This window comes from Protopterus annectens, chromosome 5.part0 (genome assembly GCF_019279795.1).
Source record: "Protopterus annectens isolate FY-2018-M chromosome 5.part0, PAN1.0, whole genome shotgun sequence".
NCBI lineage: Eukaryota > Metazoa > Chordata > Ceratodontiformes > Protopteridae > Protopterus > Protopterus annectens.
In genome coordinates, this window is record NC_056735.1 from 770,099,502 (window position 1) to 770,116,950 (window position 17,449).

The 17,449-nt window shown below is 44.0% G+C and overlaps 1 protein-coding gene across 3 annotated transcripts in view; it reads left to right on the top strand.

Moving 5' to 3' along the window:
- ATM (ATM serine/threonine kinase) overlaps positions 1–17,449 on the top strand; it is a 3,174,581-nt gene that overhangs the window by 585,974 nt on the left and 2,571,158 nt on the right. For all 3 annotated transcript variants that reach the window (XM_044072618.1, XM_044072619.1, XM_044072620.1), the window contains one exon: positions 7,489–7,714. In XM_044072618.1, the coding sequence (XP_043928553.1) occupies positions 7,489–7,714 (226 nt within the window). The remainder of the gene's footprint in view (positions 1–7,488; positions 7,715–17,449) is intronic.

Consider the following 17,449-nt stretch of genomic DNA (forward strand, 5'->3'; position numbering starts at 1 on the left):
TTCTCTAAGCATTACCACCTTCCACTTTACTCTAAATCTAGGGCTGGATTTGCCACTGCAATTTTACAGGGCATTTTGGCAGCCCCTAATGCTTTATAGTTTTGCCATCCTCCCTTACCTCTGCTTTGGGATTCTACCCATATGTAAGGACTGCAGCAATGTGAGATGAAGAACATAGTACAGTTTTGTACCTACCATAAATGTAGATGTTCAAGATCCACATTGCTGCAGTCCACTTACACCTCCCTCCTTCCCCTCTGTAGTTAGAGGTGGTGGTGGGGTTTGGGTTGTACATATTGTAAATATGGTTAGTGCAGGGGTGGTTGGTTATTTTTTGCTGTTTTTTGGCTTTGGCCTTTCTTGTTAGGGCCTTCTGACATCTGAGGCAAGAAAAGACTGAGGATATGACGTCGGTCATGCGCTTTTGTACCCTGACGTCCTGATGTCAGTTTTAAGCGCCTTGACCGACGTCAGCCTAATACTTTGGTATTCGGGCCGACCGAGGACAGCGGACTACTCATATGTAAGGACTGCAGCAATGTGGATCTTCGAACATCTACATTTATGGTAGGTACAAAACTGTACTTTTTCTTTAAAAAAATGTCTGCCATTGTTTTTTTATTTATTTTTTTCCTATAGAATGTAAATCTACTTTAAATGAAATCTAAACATCGCTTATACCATTTGTTCACAGTCCGGCAAGGGACTGGAGCTACTGTGGAGGTGTATACTGCTACAGTAGAGCATTATTAGCCATCCAAGTACATCAGACCTGTACTGAGTGATGCCAGAGGGAATCATCTTTTTTTTTTTTTTGTTACATGAGAAGCATCTTTATTAAATTTATTAAATGACCACTTATTACATAGATAATCATACAAATATGTAAAAGAAAACAAACCACATTGGCATAATTTCAGTTGCAAACATTATACATCACTTGTCTATCCTGCCGCTGTCAAACATTACATAGCTCATTCAAATCCTGCCTTATTTGGAACCTCATTCCTTGTCTGCATGTATTGTACCCAGAGTTTCCATTTTTTTCTGTGTAATTTGCTCCTTCCCTTTCCTAAAGATCCTATTTCCAGTTGTTTTATCTCTGTTACTATGTTCAGTACTTCTAGTGCAGTTGGTTTAGACTTTGATTTCCATTTCCTAGTAATTGCTTTTTTCGCAGCCACCAAGGTAATTCTGATTCTAAATCTAAAAAAAAATAATTTCCTTAGTCATACCAATTTGCTTACTCAGTATCTCTGATAGAGCAGTCTGCATGGAATTAGTCTGCCAACTCATTACACCCCTAGGAAATATGTTCTCAACTACCTCTTTCTTCCCCATTACACCTCCAACATTTGCTATCTAATTGAGTAAAACATTCTTTGGAGTCCACTTGGGGTATAAAAAATACCTATGTAAACACTTCCAAGCAAAGATCATAAATCTTCTAGACTTTGTTGCATATTTAGGAGACATACATATATCCCCCATTGAAAATGTAAAAAAAAAAAAAAAAAAAATCTTGAGAGACAGTATTGAATATGAAAAGAAAATTACATATGCTAATTTTGATCCAGCATATCATCATACTAAGATTAGTAAAACTTCTTGTACATGAAACACCTTAAATGAGAAGGAGCAAACTAGTTTGAGCAATGAGGATGTGAGAACCAAACTGGGAAGTGAAGACATGCTTGTGACTGTAGAGGGTGATTCTGCGGAGGTGATTTCAGCTGTTGCTGATATTATGATGCCTGAAAGAAGTAAAGTTTTAGACTGAGGTGGAATAGTCGGCAAATTGCCTTTCCATGCAACTGTGGAGATAGATAATTGCGTTCATTCCTTAGGAGCTCACCCAAAAAACTTGAATACAGATGAAGAAAAAAACTAAGTAAACAAAAACAAAATGAATGGAACCAAGAGAAGTAAAATAACAAACACATTGGACTAAGGTATTTTACAAAAACATTTTGTCTATTCAGCAGTGTTTTTGCACCTAATGAACTGACCTCCACCACATTAGAGTTCAAACCCCATTGAAGTGTTGGCTAGGGAAGTCAGAGTAGATAGCTTCAGAGGGACTAATTTAAGACTCTCCAGAGGCAGCAACTCAGAAAGGGAAGTGGAGAGTTCTGATACATAGTCCTTTTGCAGCTGGGTAAAGTGTGCCAAGTAGTTTGTTGTTCTCAGTCTGAACGTAGCAGAGGCAAACACACTCTTCCCAAAGCGGTCAGTCACCCAAGACTCCCTGTTCAGGGGATGGACTGTGGAGGTCTGTTCAGCGAGCTCCTTTTTGGTAGCTGCGCCCACCACAGTGGCATCAATGGGAATGCCTTTACTCCAAAATTTCTTATCTTTAGGGGCACTCAGGAATTTATCAGCTTTTTTTGGAATATGTTCTATTGTGTCCGGCTCCTTCCACGCCCTGCTGGAAATGAGCTGGACAAGCTCATCAGTGAGGGGAGGCACCCAGGTGGAAGATGGATCTATCCAGAAGGCCTTTAGGAACATGGATTCCTCTGAAGGATCTCGAGGATGTCCTCAAAAGACACTTCCTTGGACAGAAGACTGGGGGACCAGTCTCCCTCCTCAAAATCCATGTCCTTAGTAAGGGACTCTCGAGGGGAGTCCAACAGTCTCCTCTTGCATGTCCTGTTCCAGGGAGGCTCCTCCACGGCGGGCTCTGAGGAGGACTCAGAAGAGGAAGAGACATCAATGGGGTTACTGCCAGTTTGAAAGTGTTCAAGGGAGGGCTGACCCTTGTAGGATGATAAGGTCTTGCCACCCAATGTCTAATGAGGCTGGGGAGGATCCGGATCCGAGGTAGAGGCAGCTGCCCATCCAGAGATGGTCCTCTCTATTGCCTGGAAAGCCGATGGACTGGAAGAAGTCCACCCCATCCCCACCAGCCACAGCCGACCAGGATAGAAGGGGGGCCCTGGCGCTGCACCGACATCCCCAGACGATATCGGCCCCGAGCTGTCTAAAGCGGAGGCCCCCAAAGGAGAGAACGGTCCAAAAACTCTGGCCTGGACCCCCCTCCCTGGTGACCCCCACTGACCTCGCGGGGCTGAGGCATCGCCAGCTCCAAGGACAATGGAGCTGAACCCACCAGGGACCCAGACAGTGTGGGAAAGGAAGGAATATCAGATACCACTGGCCTCTCCCTAGGGATGCTCTGATCCTGGGGAACCAAACCCAAATGGGTTGATCGGGGAGTTCTGTTGATGGTGAAGGTCCCCTGGGCAAATGGCCAGGAGATGGCAACAATCCCAGCTCAGTTTGGGCATTGAGAAAGCTCCTGATCATCCTATCCATGTTTGAGGGGAGCAGACTCCTGGTGGAATGGGAAGATAGGAAGGAATGACCTCATGACCTAGCTAATGGCCTACGGTCTTGTGAAGGAGACCTGCTAGACAGCCTTGGATCCAATCTCCTGAGAGTGGAGGAAGAGTCTTCAATAAATATCAGATCCAACAAAACTGTCTGATCAGAGGATCTGGTTGGATCCGAAGACTTAGGAGGAACCATGGTCGGATCTGAGGGTGGTCTAGATTGGATCAGAACCAAGGAACTCCCTGGCTCTGAGGACTCGAATCTGACAGGGGGAGCCAGAGTTCTCGGAGCTGAAGAGCTGGGATCCAAAACCGCCAAGGCTGGACTCTGATCCAGGGAACTATGATCAGAGAGCCTCAGCTTTTTAGCGGGTGAATTCCGAGCAGAAGAAGACTTCCTCTTGGGATCCGAAGGAAGCTTGGAAAGGGAACCAGAGACTAGGGGACCCCCTTTAGCACACCCCTTAAGCAGAAGCTTATTCCTGTGCTCTAGGAGACCTCTGGGATTGAATCCGGTGCAGATGTTGCATTCAACCTCCAGATGTGGCTCTCCTAGGCAGTAAACACACTCCTCATGCGTATCAGCATGGGGTTCATAGGTAGGTACTAGGCTATCGGCCCAAGGGCCTCCGTAAGCCTAGCCAACAAGATTCCCTGGCTTACACCACCCAAGAAAGTTATTTTCCTCTGCCACTGTCGAGCAGACACACAGAAGTGATCCCCGGGGTGTATTTCCTATTTCCCATCCACTCATCAAGATTTTTCTTGGAATGCTAATGAAGAACTTTGCTTGGCTTAGATGGGTAGCCTGTTCCAGAGTATGGGAAGTCTCTGGGACAGGAATCTATCCCTCCAGCATGTCCTGTTTATTGTGGTGACAAGGTTTAGGTCCCTAGAGCGTGTAGCTCGGAGGGATTGGAATTTCTTTAGGTGTAGCATGTCCAACAGCTCTGGGTTTGACGTAGCTTTATATGTTAGGCAGAGATCACCTAGGAGTTGGCGATATGCTACGGAGTAAAGTTGGAGTTTTTTGAGGCAGTCAGTGTAGGGCATTTGTTTGAGGCCAGTAATCCTCTTTGTGAGTTACTTCTGTGGCCTTTCCAGCTGCTGCAGATGTCTTGTGAGGTACATTCCAAAAGGGGCATTGTACTCTATAATGGATCTAATGAGTGTCGAGTAGAGAGGAACGATGACCTCTTTTTTTCCTGGTTGAGAACCTTTTATGATGAGGTGTGCCACGTAGAAGGACTTCCTGACTACTGTGGCGATGTGACTATCAAAGGAGAGACCACTGTCCACCTGGGTCCCAAGGTCTCTTATCACACATGCGGTGTTAAGTAGATTGCTGCCTATGTGGTAGTTCATGGGTGCAGAGTTTTTACCAAAGGGGATGACACTGCACTTTTGGGCATTGAGCTTGAGGCCATGGCTCTGACACCAGGCATCTGTACCAGCGACGCCCGTCTGTAGGATGTACACATCATTTGGGGACTTGACTATGGCTCCTAGTTTGCAGTCATCTGCGAACTTGGTTAGCCAGAGGCCTTCTGTGTCAGCCTGTACTTCAGAGAAGTAGATACTAAACAGGAGAGGTCCCAGGACTGAACCCTGTGGTACTCCACTTGTCACTGCTTTGAGGTCAGATTTGGATTTGCAACTTTTACAGTGTGGGTTCTGTCAGTGAGCCATTTAGCAAACCATCTTGTGATGTAGGGATTTATACCTAGTTTAGTGAGTTTAGCTATAATTCCAGAATGGGGGATGGTGTTGAAAGCCTTGGCGAGGTCAAGATAGGCTGTGTGAACCGCCTTACCCTCATCTACGGCTTTGGTGACTGCCTCAAAGAAGTCGATCAGGTTCAGGAGGCATGATCTGCCTTTCACAAACCCGAACTGGGTGGGATCCAGAGTTTGGAGGTTACCAATGTCTTTGTTTATGAGTTCTATGATGATACCTTCCATGGCCTTGCAGACCAGGCTCGTCAGGCTAATAGGTCGATAGTTCCCGGGATCAGTGGTGGCTCCCCCTTTGTGGAGTGGGATAATTGTTGCTCAAGCTGTCTGAAGACCTCAAGCTTTGTAGCTGGCCGACTCAGAGCCGAGGATCGGCTCCGAACCCATCTGTAAGAATGAAGGCGAGATGAACAACTCACATGGAACATTATGATGAGTACATAATTTCTTTACTTGTTTTCTTAATCTTTTAAGTGAATTAGAATAATAATTACAAACTGTTCCTGATTTTTGTCCCCCTAGTCAGTCTTGGTTACAGCTAGAATTCTTTAGCAAAGAAGTTGAGATGTATGATGTCATACTCTGCACTTTTATGTATCTTGGCTTCCACTTAGTCACTGCAGCCATACACCTTTAAGAATGTCAACCTTTTTTCCAGAGATTAGGCTGGGGAACTGAAATCCACCTGTGGTTAACCAGTGAACCCATTCAGAATGTGCGCACACACACACACACACACACACACACACACACACACACACACACACACACACACACACACACACACACACACACACACACACACACACGCACACCATGTATACAAATGTATATGAGTACATGTGCATTCAGGCACATAGGTAAGTCTACTGTGTAGCAGTAAAAAATAAAGAAGCAGTTGTTGAAAAGACATTGTCTTTGAAAAATAAGGCATGAAATAAATTACAGATCATCTTGTGCCTTTGAACTTCTAGGGGCTGGTTGCTCCCACACCCAATTGCTGTAGGTGCTTTGTACACTACATGCTGAAAGGGGCGTTATATTCAATTATGAACCCGATTAGTGACTATTATAGAGGGGTTATAACCTCCTTTGCTCTAGAGGCAATGCCTTTGCTAATCGTCCTTTTTTGATTGGGTTAGTCCCACAAGGCTAGTAGCTACTTTTCAGTGGAGACCTGAGGCAGTGTGGAAAGTACTTGGGGAAATTTGGACAGGGCATCAGGGAACTTCCACCGTTCTTTGCAGTAGGTGCCATGGGATCTTTTCCATCCACCTCATCTACTACCAACTCAGGCAGATCTCAGTTTAATGCATCATCCAAAGGACGACACACTCAGGATGGCAGTACCGTCCCTTATTCTGCACTGCAGTGTCAGCAGTTGATCTGCTTGGTGTGGGAACAGAACCCACAGCCTTTTGCATCAAAGGTGAGTATGCTACATGTTGTAATCTGTCACTGTTTTATTTTTCACTCCGACATATGCTAATCCAAGTGGGAAAAGATTCAGGTCCCTTCTGTTGCATATCTCTTGAATTTTTAAGTACTCCTTGACAAAAAGTTTGCGATCAAAAGTGTAGGAGAACCAAGATTAGATGAGGTTCTCTCTCCTTTGGCCAGGCTTAATGTTAAGGAATAAGATGTGCAGTTGGGAGTTTACAAAGTATTGTGGCCTGACAGGAGCTTGCAGATGTTTGTCGGTATATGTGTCGGGGGGGGGGTTAGCAGTCCAGAAAAAATAATTTATGCAAGAGGGAACAAATGGAGTGTTGACTCTGTTTGACTTGTGAGTTATTTTATAGAGATGCACAATGGTGCTCTTGACCATTTTATAATTAAATAAGGTTGTTCTTCTTTTGGCTTTTCCCGATTAGGGGTCGCCACAGCGGAACTCTGGTCTGCTAATAATTGGCAGTAGATTTTTTTACGGGTGCCGAGGTGCCAGCTCAACACCCAACCTTCAATGAAGACATGCCCATTCTACGCATGTCTTTTGAATGCCACTCGACCGTGGGGAGGACATGCAGACTCCACACAGAAGGCGCTACAGCCGAGAATCGAATGGGAGAACCTCTTGCTGTGAGGCAACAATGCTACCGCTGCACCACCATGGCTCATTTATAATTAAATAATGTGATGTTCATAAATAAGGATTGTGGATGCCTACTTGTCTTAGAGCAAATATTGGAAGGCTGTGCTCTCTGTTTTTGGTTTAGACTTTTAGTTCCTCAATGTACAGCATGCTGTGAGTTCTTCTCTGGCAGAGGACAATGCCAGCCATAGTTTTCATTTTTGCATGCTGAAATGTATAAATGATACTGACACTAAGGGCTTAGTCCCACAGCTGTGTACCAAAGTAAGAAAGTTAACTGAAATTGAAGTGTATAAGGTACATAACTTTTTTATTGTCTGATATTTAGTGTGGTGAATTTGGAGGACAAAGAAGATGCTGGTTTCTCAACAATTGAACTGTTGTATCTTCAGACAACGTTTGCTAAAATGCCAGTCTGCCCTGCTGCATCAGTAAATGACTCTTCAAAGGATTCTGCTCCATCAGGCATTACTGTGAATCCGACTTGGAAAGAAAAATTGGAAGGGTGTTTGTCAACTGTAGCAGAGCAGCTTTTGAATACTTACTCATCAGAGGTACATGTGTACTTTTAATTTTATTTTCTCCCAGAAATGTAATGTGTCATGTTTTTGAGTATCTATTTAGACTGTTTATCTTACGAGTTTTTGTGGTTGAATGAGGGCAGTGAGACAAATGTAATTGCTTTAAAAAGTTTTGTTTCCTTTGGGAAGTATTTATTTTAGTTATCTTTTTTTTTTTTTTTTTTAACCAAGAAAGATCATCTGGGCTACAAAGAACCGCTTTGCTGTACAGGATGGGGAAAAATCTCCATAAATTACAGTACTCTACAGAAAGTAAAATTTTTTTACTAGATACAATTATAAGGAATAAATTCTAATTACATGCATTCAGAAAAAAAAAAAAAATTTACCATGTAGACCATGTCATTAGTTTTACAGGGATGTGCCCGAAACAAAATGTCAGGTGATTAGAGAAGAAAATGGGTAAAAACAGTATTTCTTGACACAGAAATATAGTAATTACTTGGAGCAGTTCTGTGCATGCTGTTAGGAATATAAAGGGGGGTTATGCTTGAAGAAAAGAGCAGAAAGAAAGAGTGGGAAAAGGTGAAAAAGGGCTGTGGTATGTAGGGAATAATGAATAGAAAAAGAGAAGGAGAAAAGGAACAGAGATGGTGCATCAGCTAAAGGGACATCGAAGTGAATGGTGTTGGAAGCCATTCACATTTTAGCTTGGTTGTTTATTGGGATGAAATAGAATGGAGACTAACCTGAAGTTGAGCAGGAGCATAGGTAAGTGTTATTTAGATCTTATTTACGTTGTTTTTTTAAAGTTTGTCAATCAGTTTTATGTAAAGAGGTGTGCTGTTCCAAAGTTTTACACAAAGTGTGAGTAGTACGAGTCTCCAAAAGAATTATTAGATGACCCTAGAGATTATAAGAGATTTGTTACTTGATTGTAACTCCATGGTTGGAGTAAAATGCTGTAAAGTGTTTCTTAGACTAGGCCAGTTTTCTGGTTTGTATATTAGTTTATGGGCAATGAACAATTGTGAGAGGGTTAGAAGGTGTGGAAATTCATGCCAGTTTAATTCTTTGAGTGACGTGCAGTGGTGTGTTTCAGTTGGAATGTTGGCAGCAAGTTTGTCTGTTTTGTTATAGCATGAATCCAGTCTTGTTTTTTCTGTGATGTGGAGGTTTGTGAGAATAGGGGAGGCATACAAAAGATGAGAAAGTAGGTAAGTTGATAAAAATGGTTCTTCTAGCATTATTGGTGAGATAAGGTTTTCATTTGTAAAGGGGAACCAAGCTTTTGGTGTGTTTTCTTTGTGACTGTTGTATTTGAATTTAACATGTTCCTCAGTTTTAACTGGGTGAGGTTTAAACTGTTGTATCCTGCAGTATTCATAGATATTTACCTGGGGGCTGAAATACATTAATGTAACTGACCCAGATAATGGAAGGAACTAAGCATTTAAACCCATAACAACTGAATAAGCAAGGAGATGAAGACATACTTCTCAACTTTCCATATATTTGTTCTTTTCCTCATAAAAGTTGTGGTTATCTGGCAACTCACTGAGAATTGAAGTCACTAAATAATGACATACATTTGAAGTTCAGATTTCATATTCTTCAGAAAATGCATGCTAATGCAAAAACTGTTATTCTAGCAACTTTTTAGGTTTATAAGAGTAATATTTAAAATCATTCCCTAGTAAGCAGCGGTGGTGCAGCGGTAGCGTTGTTGCCTCACAACATGAGGTTCTCCCGTTCGATTCTCATCTGGAACGCCTTCTGTGTAGAGTCTGCATGTCCTCCCCGCGGTCGAGTGGCGTTCGAAAGACATGCGTGAATGTGCGTGCCTTCGGTGAAGGTCTGGCGTTGGGCTGGCACGTCGGCACCGTAAAACTCTACTGCCAATCATTAGCGGATCGGAGTTCTGCTGTGGCGACCCCTAACCAGGAAAAGCCGAAAGAAGAACAACATTTAAAATCATTCCCTTTTTTTGGGTCTTTGTCCCCCAGCTTTGTCCAGATCTAGTTCGCTAAGAGGTTGTAAAGTATGGATGGAGGTCCAGCTGCAAAGCCATCTGTAAGCAATGAAAACCCAAGGATGTCAGTGAAACCCTTCACTTTGTTCCTAAAGAAAACGTTGGAAAAACAAAAGGCAGCACATAACTGGGAGAATTGGCTGAGAACTGGGATCGAACCAAGTGCCAGTGGAGATCGAAGTTGAACTGTCCCAGGAGGATTGAAGCAGAAATGGCCTTCTAACATAAGTGGAGGAACAGCAGTTTGTTAATTGGATTTTTTTTTAATTTCTCCAAATCTCTTGAGTTTCTAATACCATGACAGGAATGGATTCCATTCCCAAGTCAAAGTACAGCTAAAGTTCATGAATTTAGTATTGTTTCACTCTTTGATGTCAGCCAAAAGTGCTCTTTGCAGCACCCACAATGTGCCCAGCAATGACTCCTGCAATTCGTATGGAATTACATGTATTGGTAGCGTATTTAAATAGGATTGTAGACTCTTTTATAAGACCCATTGCTCCTACTACTATTGGAATATCTGGGTATCTTGCTTTCACTTTGCTCTAGTTTCTCCTTGCAAATCCTGAAATTTTATGACTTTGTCTCTGTGTATGCAGGACAACTGTAGTCACTGGGTGTGGCAATTTCAATGATCAATGCTACTTTTGTTTTATTTACTTGGATCACTATATCCGGTTTTCTAACATCTGTCTTTTGAACTGTTGGCAGTGAATGATCCCATGTGATGTAGACTTCATCATTTTCTATGATGCTTTGTGGCTTATGTTTCCAGTGGTTTTCAGCCACTTTAGTACCATAATGTTTGCACAATCCCCAGTGCAAGTGTCTCACCACATTATTATACCTTTCAGTATACAGTCCTTCTGCCATTAGTATGTCGCAACCAGCAACGAGGTGTGCAACTTTTTCCAGTTCTGTTTTACAAAACCTACATTTGTCTGTTTCTCCCACGTGTTCAATGGACTTTGTAAACCAATGTGTGTGTGTGTAGCCCACTAAATTGTGCCTCCAATATTAACCTTTCATCTCTTGGTTTGAATTCTCCTCTCCTTAACCATTCCTGCATTCATTCCTGATCAACATGAGGTTTTCCCAAAGTTTTCTCTACTTGCAGCTATATTTCTGCATTTTCCACATTTCTTGCCATCTCATCTGGTTCTTCACTTTATATTCTTTCTTTTGTTTTTTGGCACATTCAGTTGCTACCTGGTTTTTATCCACTTGTGGTTTAATTTCCATTCCTGGTTGACACCGATATGCTTCAGCTAGCCTAAGCAGGAAAGTCATCTTAGATTTATTCATAGGTTCATAGGTTCATACTAGGCTATCTGCCCAAGGGCATTTATAAGCCTAGCCCATAGTTATGTGGCTTTCGCCACCCCTTTAGTTTGAATAAAAACTATGCCTATCATTTTTCTGTGCCTCTGTCAAGCAGTGACACTGAAGTAATCCCTGGGGTATATCTGCGATCTCCCATCCATTGGTCAAGATTCCTCTTGAACAAGGCCAGCGAGGTGCTCTGCCTCACATGTACCGGGATTTTGTTCCACAGCATAGGGAGTCTCTGGGTGATGAATCTGTCCCTCCAGCACGTTCTATTTATAACCGTGTCAAGGTTTAAGTCTCCCGCCCTTGTGGTTCTGAGGGATCTAGATTTTTGAGGTGAAGCATATTCATCAAATCTGGGTTTGACATAGCCTTATATGTCAGGCACAGGTCACCTCTGAGCAAGCGGTATGAGACTGAATAAAGCTGGAGTTCTTTCAGTCGGGCAGCATAAGACATATTTTTGAGACCCTTTATCCTTTTGGTGAGGAACTTTGGGGCCTTTCAAGCTGCATCAGGTGTCTGGTCAGATACATTCGAACGGGCATTGTACTCAATCATAGGTCTAATGAGTGATGAGTACAGGGGACGATGACCTCCCTTGATCTAGATGTGAATCCTTCATGATCAGGTGGGCGATATAGAAGGTTTTCCTAACTACTTTAGCAACATGAGTGTCAAACGAAGACTACTGTCAACTTGGGTCCCCAGATCCCTGATGACTTTTTCTGTGCTCAGTGGATTGTCACCTATATGGTAGCTAGGGTAACCTTGTTTTTCCCAAGGGTATGACTATGCATTTTTGGCGTTTAACTTCAGGCCATGGCTCTGGCACCAGTTATCCGTTTCTGTGAGGCCCTTCTGGAGGATATCTGTGTCAGATGTGTTTTACTATGCCCAGTTTGCAGTCATCTGCAAACTTTGTCAGCCATAACCCTCCTGTGTTTGCTTGTACTTCAGAAAAGTAGATGCCGAACAAGAGTGGACCCAGGACTGAGCCCTGTGGGACACCACTTGTGACAGGCTTTGAGTCTGACATGGCTCCAGCAACTCTGACCCTGTGGGTTCTGTCGCTAGCCAGTTTGCAACCCATCTTGTGATGTATGGGTTTACATTCAAGCTGATGAGTTTTTCGATGATAACTGAGTGGGGTATTGTGTCAAGGCCTTTGCCAGGTCAAGGTAGGCTGTATGGACTGCCTTACCCTCATCAATGGCCTTGGTGACTGTCTCAAAAGTCAACCAAGTTTAAGAGGCAGGATCTGCCTTTGACAAAGCCAAACTGGGTTGGATCCAAAGTCTGCAAGTTCCCTATGTCTTTATTTATGAGTTCCATTATGATCCTCTCCATGGCTTTGCAGATAAGGCTTGTCAAGCTAATGGGCGGTAATTTCCAGGGTCTGTGGAGGCACCGCCTTATGAAGTGGGACCACAGTCGCCGCCACTCCTTGGGCACGTATCCTGAGGTGAGGCTAAGATTAAACAGCTGTCCTAACTGTGGGTTTAATTCTCGTTGAGTTCATGAAGCACACAGCCGGGACACCATCCGTCCCATGGATGCTGTGTTTTTGCCTTAGTGAGGGCAGTTCTCACCTGGGCGTTGGAGATGTTTGGGGGGCTACAATCCTCTGGAATAGATATCTCTCCTTTTTGGGGGGGGGAGAAGTTTGCACTGAACCTGTCAGCCAGTATGTTAGCAATGTGTGTAGGTTCAGTAATTTTCACATCATTTTGAACTAATTCTGAGCATATCTGGGAGTTTCCTCCTAGGTTTCTAACATAGCTAAAGAAGGCCTTATGATTGTCTTTAGAGTCCTTGGCGATTTTCTCTCAAAATTTGCCTTGGGTGATTTTGTGGGAGCTGTTAGTGTTTGACTTGTAATGAGGAAATGTGTCTTACCTTTCAAGGATTTTGCTCTATCTTGTAGTAGCTTCCTCCTTTGTTGTAGAGCTTGTTTATGGCTGGGGTCCACCAGACTGGACGCTTGCCTTTGGTACAGAGAGTCTTAGTTTTGTTTGGGATTGCCTGATCCATGCAGTCCTGTAGGTGCTGGTAGAAGGCATTTGTAAGTGATTCAGCGGTTTGAGTAATGTTTACCACTGGCTCAGGGGCCTTAAAGGAGACCACACTAGTTTTTAGAAGTGTGAAATCGGCTTTTGAGAAGTTTTTCACTGTGGTCTTTTTTGCTTCAGGTGGGGGCGGGATGAGGACCTCCAGCGAGATTAGTTTATGATCTGATCTCACCAGTGAGGGGTATACTTCCGGTGTTGAACATTTTGATCCCATGTTCGTGATGATGAGATCAAGTATGATGTCCTTCATGGATGCATCTGCAGTCATAACAAGTGGGTTGTCCTGTCGTCAGGCAGCCCTGCAGTCGGCCGGATTCCAAAGTCCGGGTCCGGCTTCGGCTGATGTCGCACTCCATCCGACGTCATCTCTGTTGGTCTTCGGGTATAAAAGCATCAGCCGACGCCATTTTCCTCAGTCTTTCTTGCCGCGTGGCCAAGCAGAAGCTGTTCGCAAGTGCCGGTCGGTCGGATCCAGAGATTACTTCTACCAATACTACTTCAAGACTTCTAAAGCTAAGTACCCGTTGGGGACTCTTTCTTGCCTCAGCCGATGTCAGAAAAAGTTAACAATTGTTTAACCTGTGGGAAACAAATACCTCATAAAGATTTCCACTCTTACTGTCTGCCTTGTTTAGGCCCAGCCCACGACGTAGCAGCCTGTTCGCCTGTGCTCTTTCAACCGACAACGCTTAGGCGTCGGTCGGAGTTTGCAGAACAGTTTTTCGGTTCTGATTTTGCGTACATTATGCCGTCGGATCCTCCGACTACCCCCAAAAAACGCAAAGATAAAGACCGACACTCGCGGTCCGTGGTTTCGCCCCAAACCACGGTAAAGCAAACATGAGTGTCTCGGTTTCAGCCGAAACCGAGAAAACTGCTCAAAGTACAGATGAACCTATTCTTACAACTGAGGCCCCTGCTACAACTCTTGAATCGACCTCAGAAATTTTACCCACTACGGTGGTTGACTTATCAGACACCATCCCCTTGGATGTCTCTACCCCAGCACGTGGTGCTGCTAGGCCTCCAGCTGCCATGTCCATTAAGGCCTTCGCCAGGGCTAAAGCAGCCAAGACTACTAAAACAGTGCCTGTTAAACCCCCACATCCAGGCCCTCTTCTAGTTCTCAAATGCTTTCTTTGGCAGAAGATTTAATTTCTTTAATTAGAGGATCTCAATCTCACCCAGACAGGGCCTCTCAGCCCCAGAGAAGAGACCTAGGGCAGAGCCCCTGAGCCAGTGTCTTCTGATGATTCTGCTGATGAATCAGACATAACTGACCAGCCTGAGGCTCCTTCTCCAATTTTGAAGATTCTGATGCTGAAGAATCCATTCCAACTGCTTCCCCACCAGAAGAATTCTCCTTTGGGGAAACCTTGCATGCCATGCGAGAACAGTTCCAATGGCAGCAGCAGGATTTTTCAGACTCCAGTAAAAGACTTAGGACCTTTCTGCACCTCCCACAGCACAGGCCCTTAGCTATACCTCCTGTTCTCTGTGGTGGATGATGCTTTCAATGATGTTTGCTCCGCTCCAGATTCTTTACCCCAGCCCCTGCCAAACCAGACAGATTTTACAGGGTGCCAGATACTCATCACCACCTTTACAAGGCCCCACTTGCAGACCCAGAAACTATATCCCAGGGTCCCAAGGCAGTAGCCGCGACCACAGCTAAAAACCCTATTCCTTCTGAAAGGGAAGCAAGGTCACTAGACAGATGGGGTAACATGGTCTACACTTCAGCTACTCTTTCAGCTAGAGCTTTAAACTGTCAGTTTCACATGATACAATACCAAGAGTTTATGCTGGATCAGTTAACTAAAAGACTAACCACTGATGAATCTCTTGATAAGAAATATGTATTAGAGATGGTAAATAACATACAACAGGTTAGCAACCATTCCTTAAAATGTGGCTATGATGCACTGGAGGCTTCATTTAGATCAGCCATGACAGGCACAGTGATAAGAAGGCATGCATGGCTAAAGGAACAAGCTTTACCGGATCATGTTAAAGCTAAGTTGCTAGATGCTCCTATGGACAAGACAAGTTTGTTTGGTACACCTGCCCAGCAGGTTATGAAGAAAATGGAAGAAAAGGCAAAATCTGTTCAAACTGTTAAAGATTTCTTACAGGTTCAACCCCAAGGTTTAGCAGGAACTGGCCTGCCAAAAATTGGTCCTTTCCTGACTCCACAAAATTTCAAAGGGGCAGGAATAGGCGTTCCAGAGGCAGAAACCAATCCAGAGGAGGTGCCTACAGAGGACGACAGTGGCAAGGTAACAACAGAGGCACAGACACAGCCACTGCCACTACATCAGCACAACCACAGTGACTTAATCCTAAATCCGCCTACCAGGGAACAAATAGCAGCTCCTCTAGGCGGAAAGTTAACCTTATTTTCAAAGAACTGGCACTACATAACAAAAGACAAGTGGATTTTACAAACCATAGATCAAGGTTACCGGTTTCACTTCCACACTTTACCAGTCAAAAGAGGAATGCCAAATCTACCTCCAAATCAAAAACAGAGGCTCTACGCCAGATAATGGAGTTAGCAAACATGAGAGCTGTGGAAAGAGTGCCAACAGCAGAACAAGGAAAGGGGTTCTACTCCAGACTATTCCTAGTTCCAAGAAAGGAAAAAGTTGGAGACCAATTCTCGACCTGTCCACCTTAAATACATACATCATTGTCCCAAAATTCAAAATGCTGACCCTTCAGCAGCTTCTTCCCATGCTGGGCAAGGAGTCTTGGCTGGTAACTCTAGATCTCAAGGAGGCATACCTGCACGTCCCCATTCGACCAATCTGCAGAAGATACCTCAGATTTCTTGCAGGATCAGAGCACTATCAATTCTCAGCATTGCCCTTTGGCTTATCTACTGCCCAGAGTATTCACAAAATGCCTGGCATCAGTAATCGCCCATTGCAGACTACAGGGAATTCAAATTTACCCATACCTGGACGACTGCCTGCTACAAGGGGACAACAAAAGCAAGCTGACAACAGATTTACAAAGGGTCATTTACTTGCTACAAGGACTGGGATACACAGTCAATTTACAAAAGTCAAGGCTGATACCATCCCAAACAAGGACATTCTTGGGCCCGGAATTGGACACAGTACAACAAATGGCATTCCTGACTACAGAAAACAAAAAGAACTTCCTCTTTACTTCTTGGCACTAACAAAACTGAACAAGTTAACAGCAAGAAAAGTTCTGCAGACCTTGGGCTTCATGGCATCATGCATAATCTTGGTCCCATTTGCCAGACTACATATGAGGAAACTACAGTGGTACCTAAAGAATTTATGGTCCCAACACAGACACAGTCTAGAAACAGAAATCCCACTAATTCCATGCTTAAAACAGGAGTTCCTATGGTGGGCTCAGGCATGCCAGTCAAACCCAGGCCTACCCTTTCGCAGATGTCAACCAAGCCAGACCATCGCAACAGACGCTTCAGACCTAGGATGGGGGGACCACATGCTGGACAAATGCGTGCAAGGATTGTGGACACAGGATCAACTTCACCTGCACATCAATCTAAAAGAAATGCTGGCAGTAAAACTGGCAATCCAAAAGTTCAAACCATTTCTCAAAGAGGGCCAGTTGATGATAAGGACAGACAACACCACAGTCATGTGGTACATCAACAAACAGGGAGGCACTCATTCATACCCCCTATGCAGAATGACCTTGGAGCTGTGGACCCTGGCACTCAGCTACAACATTCAGTTACAGGCAATATTTGTACCGGGAAAGACAATACTCTAGCAGACATATTAAGCAGAACCACCGGATGCTCACGAATGGAAGCTGCACCGGACATCTTCAAGACCATCTCAAGAAATGGGGAATGCCACAGATAGACCTATTCGCATCACCTCTCAATCACCAGCTCAAAAATTCTGCACAAGGACATTCCACCCACTAGCATGGAAAGTGGACTCACTCTCCTTCAACTGGAAAGGCCTAACAGCATATGCATTCCCACCTCTTCCTTTGATACACAAGGTACTGCTAAAAATCAAGGAAGAACGTCCAAGGATAATCCTGATAGCTCCAAACTGGCCAAGACAACACTGGTACCCACTACTGAAGAGCATGTCTCGAACAATATGTGGCCAATACCCTGATGCCTTTGATGTTAACTCAGAACAACTACAGCATCATACATCCAAACCTAAAAACGCTGCAACTGACTGCATGGAACATCACATAGCAGCAGCTAATCCAGAACTTTCCCAAAGAGTTAAAGACATTATTCTTGAAGCACGCAGACCTTCAACAAGAAGGAACTATGCTGGAAAATGGAAAAGGTTTGTCATT